This window comes from Patagioenas fasciata, chromosome Z (genome assembly GCF_037038585.1).
Source record: "Patagioenas fasciata isolate bPatFas1 chromosome Z, bPatFas1.hap1, whole genome shotgun sequence".
Taxonomy (NCBI): domain Eukaryota; kingdom Metazoa; phylum Chordata; class Aves; order Columbiformes; family Columbidae; genus Patagioenas; species Patagioenas fasciata.
In genome coordinates, this window is record NC_092560.1 from 68,562,074 (window position 1) to 68,581,387 (window position 19,314).

The following is a 19,314-nucleotide window of genomic DNA, read 5'->3' on the forward strand; positions in this document are numbered from 1 at the left end:
CATCCTTTTGAAATGGTGTGGGGCATTTATTTGTTTGGAAAAACTTCGATCCAAAAGTTGTAGAGCCATCTGTTAGGGAGACTAGCTCAAAGTGCACTCAAAAACTGGAAAGTAAAGGTATTATAGCTTATTGAAAATTAATAACTTTGCATTATCAAGTAACATTGTGACTGCTCTATTTGTGTGAAGTATCTAGGGTTAAAATATTCTTTGAAGAGATGTTTATTTTTGGACAGGCCTATTGAGTTGTCTCCTATTGTATGTTAAAGTAACTGCTTTGGAGGTCAAAGAGAGTTCAGCTTTACAAAGACACCCTTATTTTGTAGAAAATGAGTTTTCAGAGTCATTAATGGGAACAAAAATGTCTCTAATAAAGCCTTTTTAGAATGTTTCTTTTGATGACTTGTCCAGAAACAAAGGGGAAAAGTAACATACAGATATAAGTTTGGACAATGAGCAGACATGAAAGCATATGCTCTGTTTTCGAAAGTGTAGATACCTGTGTATGTTTTCAATGTTTCTTCCACAGGAACATAAGTCTTTATTTTTTGTGCTTATTTCTTCCTCTTAAACGTACATACTTAGGAAGACATTAATTGACTTTTGTTTTTCTGAGCAGACACTAATAAGAAGGCACATATCCAACAACTGGACCCACTCAGATGGAGTGTTCCCCTGCACAGCTGAAGCCTTTGGAGTCCCAAGCAGTCAGCAGGGCCAGCCTTCATTGATCCTTCTGTATCACCAGAATGAGAGAATAATTCAGCTCAAAACCATAACTTCAAGTAAATGCAGTGTTTGTGAAAGATAGCGCTCTGATAGCTGTGAAAAAGAGAACTCTACTCTTTTCCAAGAGGAGGACAGCTTTAGCTGTAGCAAATCGAGTTTTGCATTGGTGTAGCAGTTAATCAATCTATGTCTCTGAGATACCCAGGGTGATTTATTTGCCCCTCAGTTCCAGAAGGACAGGGAACTGCTGGAGAGACTCCAGCACAGAGCCACAAAGACGATGGAGTGGAGCATCTCCCTTATGAAGAAAGGCTGAGGGAGCTGGGTCTCTTTAGCCTGGAGAAGAGGAGACTGAAGAATGACCTTATTAATGTTCATAAATATATAAAGGGTGAGTGTCACGAGGATGGAGCCAGGCTCTTCTCGGTGACAACCAATGGTAGAACAAGGGGTAATGGGTTCAAACTGGAACACAAGAAGTTCCACTTAAATTTGAGAAGAAACTTATTCTCTGTAAGGTTATCAGAACACTGGAACAGGCTGCCCAGGGAGGTTGTGGAGTCTTCTTCTTTGGAGACATTCAAAACCCTCCTGGACACATTCCTGTGTAACCTCATCTGGATGTTCCTGCTCCGGCAGGGGGATTGGACTAGGTGATATTTTGAGGTCCCTTCCAATGCATAACGTTCTGTGATTCTGTGATTTACCCATCTGGTAAATAAATTTTGGTAAATAAATTTGGTTTTATCTATTGCAACAGGCAGTTCCAATCCAGCAAGTGAAGCTGATATTGAGAAGAGCTGTATAAAGTTAGACACCTGTCATCCACTTGCAACCATCAGCGTATTACATGAAGACACAACAGTAGGGAATAGCAGAGGCATGCAGAGACGTGTCCAAGCCTAAACCATAATTTTCTCTGCAGAAGCTTTAGATGAGTACTGCTGCCAGTAGACACGTATATGCTTAGCATGAGACGTCTTAAGACACTTTAAGATTACAAAATTATTAAAAAGTCTGGGTCATCAGATTGCTGTCTTGAAACTGAAAGAATGTTAACTGGGATTTTAAAATGAGATTAGTGGGAAATTTTTCATTCTGGGGGGAAATGTTCCAAAATAGAAAATTTGCAGACAATTTTTGAGGCATTTTCTTGCAAGGTATGTCGTATGAGTATTAACTGCATTTTTTTCAGAAGATCTAGTCTAAGTAGAAAGTTTGGAAATGGGGGGATTTGCTGTTTAGCATTTCTGCTTTCAGTTCAATGCATCCTCCACGGCCAGGTCCAAGGGGACAGATGAGAAGTGTGATAGTTCATCCCGGGCGGGCACTGCCGGTCCGACAGCCCAGTGCCAGTTCCTGGCCTATCGGCCGGAGGAGGCGAATGAACGACCGTTGGTTGTTTAGACCACCAGGATGGCGGGTCAGCGTTTATTTGGACTGCTTCCAGAGCCTCTCCCCCTCTGGCCGGCCCCCGGGACACCCATCACCCTGGCCGGGGGGCACACCAGGCCGCCCATGGCCGAGGTGCCGGCTGCCCGCCCCGCCGCGGCGGCTGCCGCCGAGGCCCTGGGCGAGCCGGACGGGGCCTCCCCCGCCTTGTTAGTCTCCCGCTCGACCCCGCTAAGGGCGGCCTCTCCCCCGCCCCAGCATGGGCATCCCGCCGCAGCCGGCGGTGTGAGAGCGAGGGACGTCAGTGTGAGGGGGCCGGTCCTGGGCAAGGCAGGGCGGCCGCGTCCCGTCCCTCCCCGCCCCTCGCCGCGACTCTTTCCCTCTCTCCCTCCGACTGGGGGCGGCGGGGTCGGGGCTCGCTGGGGTCCCATTCCTCTTCCCTCGGTGCATGGTTGCGGCGGGAGCGAAGGAGGACGAGCCCGGCGGGGTGCGGGCCGGAGGCGGCGACGCAAGCGGAGACCTGGCGCTGGGGAGCCGCTCTGCCTGGCGGAGGTGAGGCGGCGGCGGCGGCGCTGAAGTTGCGAGGAGGCGGGAGGGAGGACGGGAACCGCTGGGCGCGTTTCCATTCATTGCCCGTACGGCGGCCGGGCTGCAGCTCCCCGCGAGCCGGGGCTGCAGGCGCAGGACAAGCTGGGAAGGCGCCGCGGGGTACGGGGCACGGCGCGGAGGTAACGGCGGGGACGGGGCTGTGGCGGTGGGGACGGGGCTGTGGCGGTGGGGACGGGGCTGTGGCGCCGGCGAGAGCCGCTCTGCGTCCGCCGGGGAAGCGGCGGGACGGGAGGGCACCAGCTCGCACCTTCCCCGCGGGGCCGGGGAACCAGGGAGCGACCGGCGGAGTGACCGGAGCCGCCGGGCTGCCTCCCTCCCGCCTTATCTCTTTCCAACGCGGAGGTGCCGCCGAGCAGCCAGCCCCGGCGGGACGGGACTCCCGCCGCCCGGCACCGGGCGGGAGCTCGACGGCGCTGGGCGGGGGTTCCTCGCGTACACGTACACAGCACCGAGCGGTCTCCGGTGGCTGCCCCGCTCCCTCCTGTTCCGTTCCTGCGGGAAGCGCCGTTAAGGAGCGGGGCGGGAACGGGAGGGCCTGGGGCGGGCGGAACGGCGGGGCAGCCGCTCGCCGGCGGTGTCCCATGGCGGCGCCGTGCGGGACAGGGAGCGTGAGGAGGGGAGCGCGAGGGCAGGGTGCCCCCGCCAGGCCTGCACCCACGGGCCGCGGCACCTGCGGCCTCGCCCGCGAGGGCGAGCGGGAGCCGCCCGTCTGCCCAGCCAGCTGCCCGGAGGAAAGAGGGGCTCGCAGCTCACCTTGGCACCTTCCCGCCCGCGGCGTGTTCTTTCCTCTCGCATTTCTGGGCTCAGTTCTTGAGGGAGGATGAGGATATTTTGTTTCTTCAGGTCGTTTAGGAAAGAGCAAGAAGTGGATGGCACAAGTTACCAGTGAAGGTTTGCTGGTGCTTCGGGCATCGCTCAAAGGAGTAGTGGTAACACACTGCTGAGATTGGATCCCGTAATTCAGAAGTTGCGGATGCGTTGGAGCGATGTCAAGTAAAACAGCACAGGCTGGCAGTGCTGTGTCTGGACAAGTGTATATGCTGCCAGTACCTGGTGGCAGAGCGGCTCGATTGCTCCATTGCAGTAAGTTTACACTGAGACAGAAATGAGCAGATGAGACAGTGTGTGCATCCTGATGAGAGATGTGTTATTAGGAATAACTGAAAAAATAAAAAAGCTCTAGCTGACCTCATCTACGAGAAAATATTATATATGTAAATTCAGGGCTTGGCTTTCTTAGGGAAACATTCCTAGGCACCATTACAGATACATTAATGAAAATATCTGCTTGGTCCCACTGCTGCAGTGGGTTCTGGTTGGGTAAGCTCACACCTGCAAGGAGACTTGTTTTCAGGGGGGTTGCTTTGGTCACAGAAACCTTACAGAGCTGTAACTCATTGAGGCCTAAATATATATTATAGACGAAGAGTGGCTTATTAGAAAGTATCAGTGACACTAAAATCAATATTCCAATTTATTCTGAATAAAACATGCTACAAAAATATAATCCAAATTAATCTCTGGCACTTTCTTGAGTGTTTTATCAATGCCTACCCATTGTTAGATGCAGGATATATACAGACTGTCAATGTGCTCTGTTAGGGCAGTTGTTAATGAGAGGCTTTTATCTCATAAACATTTTTATGGGATCATTCCTTGATTTTTGTTGCATTTTCTAGTTGCAGCCACTCCAGCTTTAATCACATCTCTGCTTTCTTCACAAGTTTTCTTTGTCTGGGTCGTGGAGTAGGTTTAATCAGTATGTAGGAAATTGCCCACTTTATCTTTTTTTTGTTTTGTTTTGTTTTAGTTAATCATCTGTTTTTATTAAGCGTTCTGGGAAATGCTTGGGTGATGATGTACCCACATGTCAGGCAAGTAACAGTAGTGTGTCATTTGCTTTTACGAGTATAAATCACTGGGACTGGACACAGCATTTCTCTAAAAGAATGTTATAGTCCTGTTTGTTTTTTTTTTTTTTAACCTATTTAATCAAAGCAAACTCTTCCACATCTTCTGGGTCACTCTTGATTGTGCTTGGCTGGTAAGTTTGGATCAGGAATAGTGATGGCAATGACTGTTGTGATCCCTTTTCATGATCTGACTCATGGCTGTGAAAATTATGTATGGTGTTCTGTAACACAATAGGACAACAACATATTAAGCGCCATATGCTATTCCATCAGCAGAACCTGATTGGGCTGCAGGTGACTGTAGAGGTGGCAAAGGCAAGAAACCCAATGTTTTGTTTTGCATACAGTGTAGACATTATTGTTTAAATAGTAATTACAGGAAAAGGAAGGTTCATTATTGTTCTGAGTGATGTGAAGAACACAATTATTATTCATCAAAATATGTATTTCCAGAAGCTCCTCCTTTGTTAGACATCAGTACTAGTTGGAGGATGCCTCAGTAAAAGAGAAGCAGTGGTCGTGACGAGGGGATGTGTTGAACATGGCATGGCGGCTCATAGCTGATATAAGATTCCTGTAGGCAACAAGCAGTTTCTAGGAATTTCACCCTCAGGATCTTAAAGCCAGCTTGTTACAAGAGGAAAAGGAAGAAGTCTCCTCATGTAGGAGCCCCACTGAGGTGGCTGGGCTTCCCCCTCACCATGCCTGCCTGATGAAGCTTGGCGAGGGGCTGAGGATGGCTGCTCTGCTGTCCCTAGCTCTCCTCACTTCCCACGCACACATGTGCTTTCATGCACAGGCACAAGCACACAAGGCTCCTGTTGTTGGCTGACCCTTTGCACCATCCAGCCTGTGGGGAGGAGGGCAGAGATCAACTTCTGAACTGTTGGTGGCTTTTGGCAATGGAAGATGTTTTGTGTCCCCGTTCCTACTTTCCCCATGAAAAGGGGCTTTCTGTGTCTTCCCATTTGCTGCTTTCCTCACTGTTTATGATGCCTCCCTTCCCCCACAACAGTTCCCATTTCTTTGCGGTCTACCTAAGGCATAAATCATTTGGGATCTCAACATTTTGAACTCACTTGGGAACAAGGACAGAGGTGGTAAGTGGCTGGAAGGTGGTACTGTCTCTCGGAGCCCTTTGATGCAGAGACAATTGCTGATGTGATTATAGCTGACAGATCTGCTAAAATGATGCCAAAAACTTTTGCTTAGATTATTTTTTCCTTCAGGTTTTCTAGCTTTCACAAAAATTGACAGGATTCTCCCAGGTTATAGTACCAAAAATCTTCACTGGAATGTGGACATAACAGGGTGTGTTCTTTTAAAATCATTGTCCTACATACAGATGAACTGGAATTAAGCTGAATGTAGGGCCTTTGTAAAGCACAGGAAAACTAAAAAACGAACAAGCCAAAGGAGTATTGTTATCACTTGTCTTTTAAAATCACTGGGCAGGTATGGTCAGATATTCTGAAAGCTGTGTAAACAACAGATTTATTATTTTGTTTTTAAACAGTCCTCTAAGTAAAGCAAGTAGTTTCAGTAATTTTCATGTTATATTATTGAAAGTAGTTAAGGCATTTTGAAAAATATTTTAGTGCTAATCTGAGATCTTATGGTTTTTTAATTGCCTTTGTTTCTCCCTATGTTTAGATTTAGCAGGTCAGACGTAAACTGCGGATAAGCATTTCAACACCAGTTAATCAGAGAATAATCAATTTTCCCAGAAGTGTTTTCCTAGAAGATAATTTTCTGGAAGGAAATTCCAAAGAAAACAAAATCCACAATGAAAAAAAAACAATTAAATTGGAAATTTGCTGCAAAAGCAAGCAAGTTACAGCAAATGTGCCCGATCTATGTGACTGAATCAGAAATAGATCTGAAATTCTGAACTCTGGGGATACATGTAACAATTGGGCAATTATCTTTTCCATGACCAAGAACAAATAAATCACAGCAGATGATATTTGGCGACTGTTGTGCTGTTTACACAGTCAATAGGATCCAGTTTCTAATTTACTGTAAGTAATAAAAAAAACAAATTACAGCCTGTTTCTAAAGATTATCCAGTTTTCCTTGTCTTCTGGACCTCAAATTCATAGTATCTTTCTCCACTTGGATCTATGTAGTAAGTTAGATGTGAGCTCTTCGAAGAAGAATTCAGGATGTTTAAGACATAACTGCATGAACAGAGTGCTGCAGCGTTATTTGTTCCTTACAACATTTCTTATTTATATTGGTTTAAATGTTGTTAGTTGGGGTTTTCTTTGAGGGTTTCTTTGAAGCCTGTGGTGAAAACATAGAAACTAAATGATAGACCATGAAAATGAAGTACTCTAAAAAGAGGGAGAAAATGTCCTGGAGAAAGCATCATATTGTGTTGCAGCCAGGGAGAAGACTGTGATAAATGAACCCCTACACACAATGAAGCCTTACTGTAAGCTGGTTTTCAGGATGTTATAATTTTCACCTTTATACAACTTCTATTGATTACAAGGCATTAATGAAGTAATATTGCTGAAGCAGCTGTACAGCCCCCATTACCATTGGTGTCAATGCTCCTTTTCGAATTACTTTGTCTTAATATTGTCTTATTATTTTAAACACTGTGGAGGTGTTGATAGATTTATGTGTTATATGTGGAATTTAATGTCCTATCAATGAAGATGTCTTGGGTTTGAATTAGCTTTAGAGTTCACTAATTGTCCTTCATGCTTGGTAACACCTGACATTTCATGCATTGTGGGTATTTTTAAGGATTGTTTATGACAATTCACCAACAATAGTATTAATGCTGTCATTGTGTTCCAGGTGAATAACACGAAGTTTTGTAGATAAAATTGTATAGTAGGCTTTAGTAATAATTTAACAATAATGCAAATTATATTTGCATTTATATCACCGATATGCACTGATGTATTACTGTAGGTTGTTGGCATCTTAATCTTGCAAGATTCTTTTTGATCACAGGTAGGCTCTTCAGTTACAGTGCTTTAGGAAAAAAACTCTTGTAAGTTTACTGCTAATAGGAATGGTCAATGTGGTTGTTGTAGCAACTATAACCAGGCCTGGTCTGAACTGAATGTTGTGTTCATTTATTAAAAGCCGTACAGTTTTTAAGCCAGCTTAATTCAAGCAGTGCAGCTTCTCAGGGTGTCTGAAACTTTGGGTAGCTGTGACAGAACTTTCTTGTTTCAGCTTCCAGGCGTAATCCTTTAAACCTGTTTGGAGAGAATCACCTGTGATGTGGGAGGATAAATTCAGTCTCTGTATTTGATCTTCTGTTGAGACTGCAGATAGAGTGCCAGTTGGTGCCATCTGTGTTTATAGATTTTGCAATAGTATTCACTGGGAGATTATCTGAAAGCCAGATCAGTTTACATAGGTCAATGAATTGCAGCTTGAAAGGCTTACATCTGGTATAACTGTAAACAGATTTTTCAGAGTTTTCATTGAACTTTCATTTGTCAAGATCTGACCTCATCACTGAAGTGAGTGTTGGTGCTAATGCACTGAGTCTATATACTGGCAAATGCATTTGAGAGAAGCTTTATTTTAATGGTTACATACACTTGTTTTGTCTCTTAGTGTATGTGCATTGCCTTGATATGTCCTGTGCAAACAGTAATTTTGTGGAGGGAAAGCTGTAACAAAAAATATGTTCCTATATAGAGGTGGTTTTGTTTTGTTTTGTTTTGTTTTGTTTTGTTTTGTTTTGTTTTTTGTTTTTTTCTGAAATGTTAGACAAGTAAGATATATATGCAGTGCTGCACATATAGTTACCATTCCTGCAGTAAAATATGTGTAAAAGACAAGGTGCTGTAGATAAGAGTGCAGTTTGTCAGATGCCTGGAGTTTTCTAAAACAGGTTTTGTACAGAATTTCTTAGGAGAGTTCTTAATGTACAAAGAATGACAGCATCTTTCAGCACAACTATTTAATTCTGATAAATAGTATGTGTTGAATTGTGCTTGTAATATAAACAGTGGTGAGTATCTCATGCAAATGCTATAGTTCTCAGCCTTCTATAGAATTTGCTTATTTCACAAAATAAGGCCATAAATATACATCATCGTTGTGCCAATTTTAGCAATTGTAACTCTGTTTCATAACAGACACCTGATAAAACCTGAGCATCATTTTGCATAGGTAAGTTTGCATAATGTAATGTTTACCAGAAAATTTCAAATATAAGTTCTAGTCTAAGTATAGTAATGTATTATTTTATAGTTTTTACATGTTGAGATTAGTTGCACATATGTTAATTTTAAATTCAGTCATATTTGTGGATTTGTTTCTGTGCTTGTAGAAAACCATTTAAAATTATGAGTTCAACATTTAGTGATGGACCAAGTTTGTCACGATAAAGAAGTCATGTTTTTATGCACAATAGAAAGTTTCATGCAAAGTTAATGTCTCTGTTCTCTTTCTGCATTGATTTTTCTCAGGACAGTATTGCTTTGGTATGGTTTACCTTTCAAGAGTTAACAAAGCTCTCATCTTTCTCTCTTTCTTAGATTTTCTTTAAGCTACTAATAGACATATTATATGACAGCTGATGTGCAAGATTTTCCACAGACTGTCCAGCTGATTGTTCTGCTGAGATGCTAGATAATTTAGCAGAGCTGTCCAGTTTGCAGAAATGTGCATGAGGTTTGTGTTGCGCATACATGTTTATTCAGTCATTAGTCATGATCATGACTGCATAAAATCAGTGTAATTACCTTCAACCAATCTTTATATCTAAGTGACCCAGACTGCATTCCATAACAACCCTGACAGCTCGAATTAGAGCTTGCCTTTCATCGCAGCCAAACTTGGAGTACAGAAATATCCAGCCTTTCTTGAGCTTGCTCAGTGCAAGAATGGGACATGTTAATGTGAAGGTGAAAGTCCAGTTAAAACGGAGCCTTAGGAATGTTCTAATTCATTGACACATGACCAGCCTGTATCAGCAGAGTTTACCTACTTTTTCTGTTGCACACTGCGTGCATTGCACAGTAGATGCTGTCATGGTTTAACCCCGCTGACAACCAAGCTCCATGCAGCTGCTCGCTCACGCCCCCTCAGAGAGATGAGGGAGGGATGTGGAAGGGTAGAAGTGTGAAAACTCATGGGCTGAGATAAAGACAGTTTAACAGGTAAGGCAAAAGCAGCACACACAAACAAAGCAAAACAAGGAGTTCATTCACTCCTTTCCATCATCAGGCAGGTGTTCAGCCATCTCCAGGACAGCAAGACTGTATCCATTATATGTAATGGTGACTGGGGAAGACAAATGCCATCACTTCAAACATCACCCTTTTTCTTTTCCCCCCTGCTTTCTATGCCGAGCATGACGTCATAGGGTATGCAATATCCCTTTGGTCAGTTGAGGTCAGCTGTCCCAGCTGTGTCCCCTCCCAACTTCTTATGCACCTCAGCCCACTCACTGGTGGGGTGGTGTGAGAAACAGAAAAGACCTTGACTGTGTATGAGCACTGCTCAGCAGCAACTGAAACATCCCTGTATTATCAACGCTGTTTTCAGCACAAATCCAAAACACACCCCGATACGAGCTACTATGAAGAAAACTAAGTCTGTCCCATCCAAAACCAGCACCATGTGCAATCTGTTGCTTTTAGGGTGCATCAGAAGTGTCGTGTACGCATGTATGCACTGTACTCTGCATAGTGTGTGTCTGCTTCCAAGCCACGTTTAAAGAACGTCTGGGCAAGGTCAGAGAATAGAAGTCCAAACTTTCAGCATAATTTCTCCAGCTCTTGGCTGCTAGTCTTCCTTTTTTTCCACAAGCTTCTTGAAACTGGGCAGGGAAGGGGTCTGGATGAATAGTTTATATGTGAGCAGGTTGTTTGTAACCTCATTTTTTCTAAGGCAGCCCTGTACCATCACCCACCCCCTCCCCCCCCCTTTTTTTTTTTGTTAAATGACTGAAAATAAGAGATTCTTCCTCAGGTTCCAAAGAAAAGATATAAAAAGATCATGAAGTCACTTAGTTCATTCATCTGCCTGAGAGTAGGATCACCCATTTCTGTCTTCTGTGACTTGTTCTAAGGAGCTCAACAGTCTCCCTTACATAATCATGCCATGGGAATATTTTCTTTTCATGTTATTCAATTTACACCTTTCACGTTGCAGTTCAATACTATGACTGCTCATCCTGCATCTGTGTTGGACAAAGCAAGTAATTGTTGGGTTTTTTTCTTACAATGTGTTTTATGTTGCTTCTTAACTGCTATAGGCTGGTGTTTCTTTAAGCTCAATTCTTTAACCACACAGATGCTGTTTTCTGTACACCAGTTGATTTTGTTGCTTTTCTTTGGTTTATCTTCCATTATGTCACTTTTTTTTTTTGTTTTATCCAGGTTAAAATGATATTCCACTTGAGGTTTTAATGATGTTAAATTGAATTTTATGGCATCCTCTTCATACTTGCTGACACGATGCATGTCTTCTTTGCAGCACTGTGACTCTTTCATGGTCATACAGTAATCCACCAGATCCTCATCCAAGGATACACGTTCTAAGACACTGTTCTCACTGATCGTTTTATAGGTGGTTATTTCTGCATATAATGCATAACTGCATATAATATATATAACTGTAGCATCTTGCACATGTTCTTACTGAAGATGACACTGTTTTTTCAGGTCATTCCTCCAGTTCATCATAATAAATATCTAATAAACATGCTATCTTTTCTCTATTAGTGTTGTCTGGTAATAGAATAACTTACTTTATCGCATCATTCAGATCCTGAAAATACTGGAAATCTTATCTTAAGAAAGGAAATACATTTTTAACTCTCCTTTTTCTCCTTGTAATGATCATTTTCAGGGAAGGTAATGTAGAGGGTTGAGAAAATTTTAGGACAAAGTATTTTCCTTGTAGTGCAAGTGATCTGAATTAGCCATATGTATTGAAGAATCTGTGGAAAGGAAAAATCACCGTACTCCTGACAGTCCTGCAGACTGGGAAAAGCAATTAATGCTGATACTAATGCTCACAGGGAAACTTCCTTTCTTCTCTAGTCTTTCCATTAATTTACAGGTGATAGAGGTAAATATTTTCACATAAAACTGTCAGCCTCCATCCTTGTCCATTTTTGTAATACTAATACTAGTTCATTGTATAATCCAAGCCCATTGAAAAATGCAGGTTTGAGGGTAATAGCTGTTTTGTGTGAAAGAGGAAAAGTGGAAGGTCTAACTCTGACAGAATTAGATGTGCATAAGACAAGTTAAAAAAGAATTTGAGGAATAAGTTGAGGAGCAGGAAGTCTGCCACAGAGAGTCTGCAAGGCCAGCACATTTTTGGGAAATAAAAAGAACATTCAGGAAAGATAAGGCCATTGTATAAAGAATAAGTGCATATGTTGCTTTTCTGTTCACAGTGGAAAAAACTGATGAAGGTTTCTGCACAGGAGTTCTGTTTTGTGAGAGATTCATCAGAGGGTCAGCCTCAAATTAAACTATTGACAGGAGAGAGAGAAGAATTGACAAAAATGAACAAGAACAAATTGGCTCATTCACATTCGTTAAAAAATGAAATAACTGCTACATGTGTTGTTAATGGCTAAAAGTAATAAATGCATGGCAATTTAGTGGGATTCCAGGTGTGATTTTGGAACTACAGAGGAACATATCACCTGTCTGTAATACAAAGGTGTGTCAAAGACCAGACATAGTGGACACCTGTATAAACTTGAGATAATGGAAAGAGATAACATAAACTTTTGAAGGGGAGGTAATGCCTTGTAAATGTGGAAGCATATAGATGATGGAGATCAAGTTTTATTTTTAGGCTTCTTAGATTTCAGAAAGGCTCTTAAGGAAAACAAGCTACCTTTGGAGTAAAAGTGAAGCTTCTTGCACAGATAAGAAAGCAGAAAACCAAGGGCAGATGTAAATGGTTTGTTGTCACAATGGAGAGAAGTTACCTGTGGAGATGCATGTGGATCTGTTGTAATGCCTCTGCTCTTCATTTGTTCATACATGATTCAAAAGAAAGGATTATAGAGTTTGCATATGCTGCTGTGTTATTCGGAGTGGTAAACATCTGCAGAAATACTTTGTAAAACTAAATAGGTAGGCGGTAAAACAGTATATCCAACTCAGCATTGAAGAAAAACTGATGAAATATCAGGGCAGGGAGGGCAGACTTACTTTTGCTTGTAAAGCAATGGGCTCTGAGCTGGCTTGTTTCTTGGATATAAGAAAGACCCTAGATTTGTAATAAATGGTTCCACAAGTATGCCACAGTCAAAAAAGCAAACTGAGTGTTAGAAGTCTGCAGGTTTCTAATTGAGTGTTAAAGGAATAGAGCACAAATCCATCATTTGTGTCAATGGTGTACCCACATCTTGAGTGTTGTGTGCATTTCTGGACCATCATCTCAAAAAGGATCCAGGAGAGCTGGAAAAGAACCATAGAAGTACTGCAAGGACAATCAGAGATGCATAATACCTTCCATACAAAAACCAGTTAAGTTGGTGAGGAAAAGAGACAATGGGGGTTGTGATTATAGTTTTATAAAATCATGAATGTCATAGCAAGGGTGCTAGGGTTCTGTTGTTTGTTGTCTCTCCCAGTGCAAGAACTAATGAGCATGGAAATTGAACTAGCAGGTGTTGGGTTGCAACAGCAAAAAGAGGACTTTTGTTTCATGCACATATCATTAAGTTGTGTATCTCCACAGGATGCAGTGGGTACTGAAAATTTGTATTGATTCAAAGGGAGACTGGACAAAATGAGTGGAAGAAAAAGTCTGTAGGGGATTATTAAATACATAAGCATGACCTCTGGCTTTGAGAGTCCCTGAGCTGCAAATTATTGGAGACTGGAGAGTATTTGGGGAAAGTATCGCTAAATACTTATGCTATTCTTATCCTCTTCCCCAGACATCTGCTTTTGGCTCCTCTTGGGAGCTGGGGTACTGGGCAGAAGATTTGACTTGGCATAATTTTAGATTTGTCTTTTTAAATTTTAAAAACTCAGGACACATTCTTCTGTGTTAGTAGCTCAGGATAGCATCTGCAAATCTTGTACTTTGCAGACCAAAAGCCTCCTCTTCATTTTCCTTATAATTTAAGACAGAAGTACATTTTTAACCAAACACAAAAATTACTATGAACATTTGTCTGTCTCCTGCCAGTTGGCGTCAGCTACAAATTATGTTTCATTTCAGTCATGCTAAACTGCCAGATGAGATAATACATATTGTCTCGTTTAGGGAATCTAAGCAGTTCTGTCTGTAATCCTAACTTGTTTTTTCTGATTTATTTTCTCCTATGCCTGTCTGAAATTGTATTTAATATGGAAGTTTTTAGTTTCTTTGCCCTTCTGCCTTCTACTATAGATTCATTTTAACTGCTGACATGAGCATGAAATATGCAAGATTCCTTGCAGAGTTAGAGTGAAGAGTGAAAGCTGTTAGATCATTGATTGGGACAAAGTAGTATAGAGGGAGGAAGGTTCTGTGTTATTATTCTAGAGACACTGATTTACTGGATTGATTTAGAGTGTTGATTCAATCATATGCTGTTATGACACTCACCAGCAGATGAAGAAACACGTAAGCACATGATGCAAGCATCACACATAAACATACCTTGTCAGCTGAAATGTTAATGTTAACATTGTACTAGTAGGTTTTCTGCTCTGTCAGATACTGTTCATCTCCCTACAAATCTGATGGTGCCAGAACAGATATTTTTTGTCCTCCTTCGGCTGATGTGAAGTCAGGACGAATGCAGCATCCTGCTCTCTGGCAAACTTGACAGAAATGTGATTGTGTCTGCACTTGCTCGGGGGTAAACTTGTGTTGCGTGGCGATCATACCAGATGGTAATGTACCAGATGGTAATCTGGCATTAATGAAGACACAGCCATGTGCCGCACATGCATTCTTTACCTTTCTGTCATGTATTAATATATTTCACACACTTTTACCAGATTTTCAGAAGTGGTTATGGGGGTTAAATGAACAATGCTTTTCACTCCAAACTGTATCTGCAGGCTTCTTCATGTCTTACCACCTGAAAGGTGAATGGTTCTTATCTTCTTGTGGTACCAAATAAACAATTTTATCCTCTCTTTCTCTGTGGGCTGAGACATGGGGGAAAGTAATTTTGCCTGGAGGTGGAAAGCCTGTGCAATGGTTATACTGCCGTGGAGGGTTTTTTTTGTACTGGGTATTAGACTGTGCTGTGCTATGAATAGTTGAGTTCCCAGGTTATCTCCTGCTGCTGCAGTGGAGGCTGGGTTAAACAGGCAAGGGTCATGCAGGCATTAGGAAGTTCCTTCCTGAGCCTTTGTAGTCTGTTCCCGCATCTGCTGCTGAAGCAGACTGATCATACTGAAACTCCATACAATTTACTGAAGTGGGTTTTATTGAAGTGTGAGGCTTTGGAGGTGGATGAGGAAGGGCAACATTTAGGTTTGTGTAGATGAAACTATTGAAGTTTGCTGTAAATAACTGTGAGTGCAGTTTTGTTATTGTTGGGATGTTTGTATGTAGTGGCTACTTTGATCTCTGCACACTGACTGAAAGTTAATTAATGTTACTACATCAGGGTTGTTTTGTGACTACCTTAAGATTAAACTGCAGGAAAACCCAGAAGTATTCTCATGTTCAAATATCATAATCTGATACCTGTAAATATTTGAACTGATTATATATTTACATATAGCAAATACAATTATCTGAATATTTATTAAAGCTGTGCCAAATGCAATTACTCATAGTCAACAGCATCACAGCTGGGTATTTTGGAACTGATAAAGGCAGACAAGTTTTCTGTTTAGCCAGCTCTTCTGTTAGACTTAAGCACCTCTCCTGTATGGGCAAGGGAAGACTCGGCCATGTCATTAGCTGATTACACTGAGAATTATGTCAGATATCATTAGGCTACTGTTTAGATCTGTGAAAACAGTCCAAAGAAAATATTTTTAATGTTTTCTCCCCATTTAGCCTGTTGCTATTGAGTTATACTGCAGAAGAAAGAAAAGTAGCCTTGTATTTAGCTATCAATTGATAGGATCATTGACCTCAGACCTAGTATCTATGATAGCGATTCTTCTAAGATTTTATGTAACTAAACCACACTTTTTAGGAGAAAACTGTTAAACACTCTTTTTTGAGATTAGATTATGGAAGGGAAATCATTAATTAAACAATAATCCAAATAAGTCTGTATTACTGTCCTTTCCTCCTGCAATAATTGTGGTTAAAATTTTGAGCGTGGTAATAATTATAGCAATAATAATCTGTTAAAGTGGTCAGACACTGTTTTATTTTTTTGTTCTGTTATATGGTCCCTAAATATGTCAGAAGTTGTATCAAATGCACAAGAAGTTCTAACATTGTCATAAAAAATAATTTGATAACCAATTAACAAACCTTCCATTTGAAGTTTTTCGTTCTGAATCATTATCTATGGCCACAGAGTTCTCTGCCAAGGGACAGGCTGCATTTGCAGGCATTGACGTTTATTACTTCACTTGCCATTTGTGATTGCTCTTGTGACCAAGTAGAATATATTATTTTATTGAGTCCTTTTTTTTTTTTTTTTTTCAGTGAGGATAAAGAGTTCAGATTTGCATCAAACAACCCAGATAATTTGGTAAACAAATGTGTCTCTTTCCAATGTGCTTTCCTCTACTTGAAAGGCTGAACAAAGACTGATCAAAATCGATGCTGTTATTACTCACTTGTGTTTTTCTGTATCTGATAATGTGAAAGGTTATTTATAAACACTGGTTAATTAAAATCCAGAGCGTCAGACCTGTGTCTGTCTCTCTGGGCTGAGGCAGCATTCAGCAGCTGAGGGGAATGGTAAATGTGTAGCCATCTTTGCAAACACATGTAATATACTCCATATTATCTTTAACATGCTCAGACACCACAGCCCATTTCAGGAAGATTTTGGTCTGATAGATGGTGAATGGGCAATTACAATCCCATCGAGTAGCATGGTGAAGCAGTTTGCAATCCAGAAGGAAACAAATTTATCTGATACTTATTTTTTGAGGGCTGACATATGTGCCCCTCCTTAGTCAAGTTCTCAAAAATATAAAGCTTATTTCTCATTTTGTTTTTAGAAAGCAGTGCTTTGTTTTTAACATTAGTTTCCCAGGGTTCCCTGCAAAGCCTCAGAAGCTCAAAGCATTATTATGCATCTCTTTATTCAGAGAGGAAGCAGGTACAATAAAACATTTTTATTTTTTTTTCCTAAAGGAACTGCAAATGGTAAGAATAGCTAAAAACATTAGATGAAGTAATAACAAGCATGGGCTTCATATTCACAGATGTCTAGAGGAGTCCTGTGCACAGGGCATTGTCCTTGTGAGGATGGAGTGGGCAGAACGTCTGAGTGATGGCGCAAGGGTAGATGCAAGGGCTTAACAGGCGGACTTTGAAGTCTGGACTCCTCCTGGCAAAACCTGCAGCTGTCTCCTGTCCCTCCAGGAGCTTTCTGTTAGTGTCCTTGCTCAGGGCAGGGAGCACTCTGTAGTCTTTGGATCAATGCAGATGTCTTCATTTCACTTGGAAGAAGTCAACACCCTACCTCTTAATCTGTGTTTATCTCATTGCCAGATGATAGAAATAGCCTGTCTGCTGGTCTTGCACTGAAACTACTGTCCTGTTTAAAAAATAATAAATATGTCCACCTACTGTTTCTGTCTGCTGTTTGCAACTGCCAGCTTCCTCTTTGCTGTACAATACCATTCTGCTTTTGCATGTAACTCTAAATTTTTTATCCTAGATAAGTTGTGTGTTCTAAAAATGAATACGTTTGTTCTCTTACGTTGGAATTATTTGGGAGTGTAAGCCTGTGCAGAGGCCTGTAGATGTCCGTGCGTCCTAAAATGCCCCTGGGATGGTTGGTGTTGTCTGACAGTGCCAATGGTTCTTGAGGAGCTGGTAACCATTTGATGAATGTTTCTCTCTAATTTTCTAGCCATATGTGAGTGATTTGAGCATTGCCCTGAGTGGGTGAGTTGCTTCATCATTACTACATGTGACTTTCTGGAGGGATTGTGTGGTCCGAGAGACCTCACAGATTTCCTGGACGTGGCCCACACTGTAGTTGTGTCTGTTATTTATTATATCCTTTCAGAAACAGAAAATAAACTATTTTCCCTAATGACTGTGTTTTTTTCATATGCTTAAATGAGTTTCTGCCTTTAGAGGGAAGTTATTCTGGCTCCTGTTGATTTATTTGTCTGTACTAATGCATTTGCTCAGCTCAGCTGAAGATTCACCACCTACACATTGGTTTGTTCCAGCACAAAGTAGATAGTTACATTTAAGTATGTGAAGAGTTACATTTTTAAAAACATGCACTACCTGGAAGATATTATAAAAGCAAGTGGCTGTGTGTTGCAGTTTTTATGATACTTAATATTTATAATAATGTGATTGCTTGTTACATAGTTAACTTTTGAGATATGTTTTGGGTCTTACATACACACACAGCCTGTTAATTTTGTTTGATCAGACATAGAAAATGTGTTATTTGACCATTCTTTACATGATTTCATAAATAATTTTTTAGGACGCGAAGTTCACTCTTGTGCAGAACTGAGCCATAATTTCTCAGAACAGGAACCTATTAAGGAAATACCAGCAGAGACAGACATCATAGTATCATCCTCGTTCATCATCAAACCTCCCAAATGAAATATCAGCAGGAAAACAGCATTGAGTTCTGTCTTGAAAAATATTATGTAATACTGTGCACCTATGCATTTTAAATTAAGAAGCAGATGGGTCTGGGAAGCATAATATTGAAAGAAATGGAAAAACATGTAAGATCTGAGTTTGAGATAGTAATGGAAAAAGGTAAGTTCCAGTTGTTTTTAAAAATATTCTAAGGACCAAAACAGGAGGATCAAGAAAAAGTGTTTCTTGCCTATTTTATAACACATCTCTCTGTCCTGGAGTACATTTACATTCTTTTGAATTACAGTCAGTTTAAGGTACCTGTTATGAAGAAATGTTGACAGAATCAAAGGAATTAAGAAGAAGGTGTCAAAAGCATCAAAGGGTTGGTGGGATGATTTATGAGGAAAACAAAACTGCTCTTAATGGCTTTGTTAGATGGTGGTGAAATGAGGTCAAAGGAGCAAGGTGATAATAGGATGAAATGAAGAAAATGGGTGCTGTGTGTCAATACTACTTTGTGTGTTGAAATAATTTTTTCTGGAACTGTTTCTTGTCAAATACCAAAAATTGCATTAGATATGATAAAATTAAATAGGATCCTTTGTTCTGAAAGCAATGCTGTAATCAGCAGTCTTACATTGACCTAGACTGAGCAGACAGTCTGTTCCCTATCTCATTTCTAAGAACAGTTTGTGGTTCTTGTTTTGTCTTTAAATGAACTTTGGCTTCATTAGTGCTAAAGTTCACTAGTTCTTGAATTTGTGTTAGAAGTTGTGATGGAAATATTCATTGGATATTGACCTTAATATATAGAACCTAAAGGATCACCACAATATTTAGATGTGTAGGTTTGTAGTTAACCCTTTCACTCTCCACCTCTGGGAGGAGACTCTTCCATTTCATGCATTTAAACTGACATGTTTTCCATGATTTTTCATTTTTTATGATTTTCTTTTTTGTTTTCTGTAATAACGTTGTCGTGCCTGTCATTCCCATCTCCTCG

General features: G+C 41.0%; 1 protein-coding gene across 12 annotated transcripts in view; it reads left to right on the plus strand.

Annotated features, from left to right (window-relative positions):
• The first annotated feature begins 2,210 nt into the window (after nucleotides 1-2,210).
• LHFPL2 (LHFPL tetraspan subfamily member 2) overlaps nucleotides 2,211-19,314 on the plus strand; it is a 129,826-nt gene continuing 112,722 nt past the window's right edge. For 5 of the 12 annotated variants that reach the window (XM_071802887.1, XM_065861331.2, XM_065861332.2 and 2 more), the window contains exon 1: nucleotides 2,419-2,673. Coding sequence is in view for 1 of the 12 variants with exons in the window: in XM_071802892.1 (XP_071658993.1) it covers nucleotides 2,248-2,673 (426 nt within the window). In the remaining 11 variants the exon portion in view is untranslated. Of the gene's footprint in view, nucleotides 2,674-2,714; nucleotides 2,850-3,573; nucleotides 3,814-19,314 lie in introns of those variants that run through there. The other 7 variants (XM_071802890.1, XM_071802886.1, XM_071802888.1 and 4 more) reach the window with 4 other exon arrangements.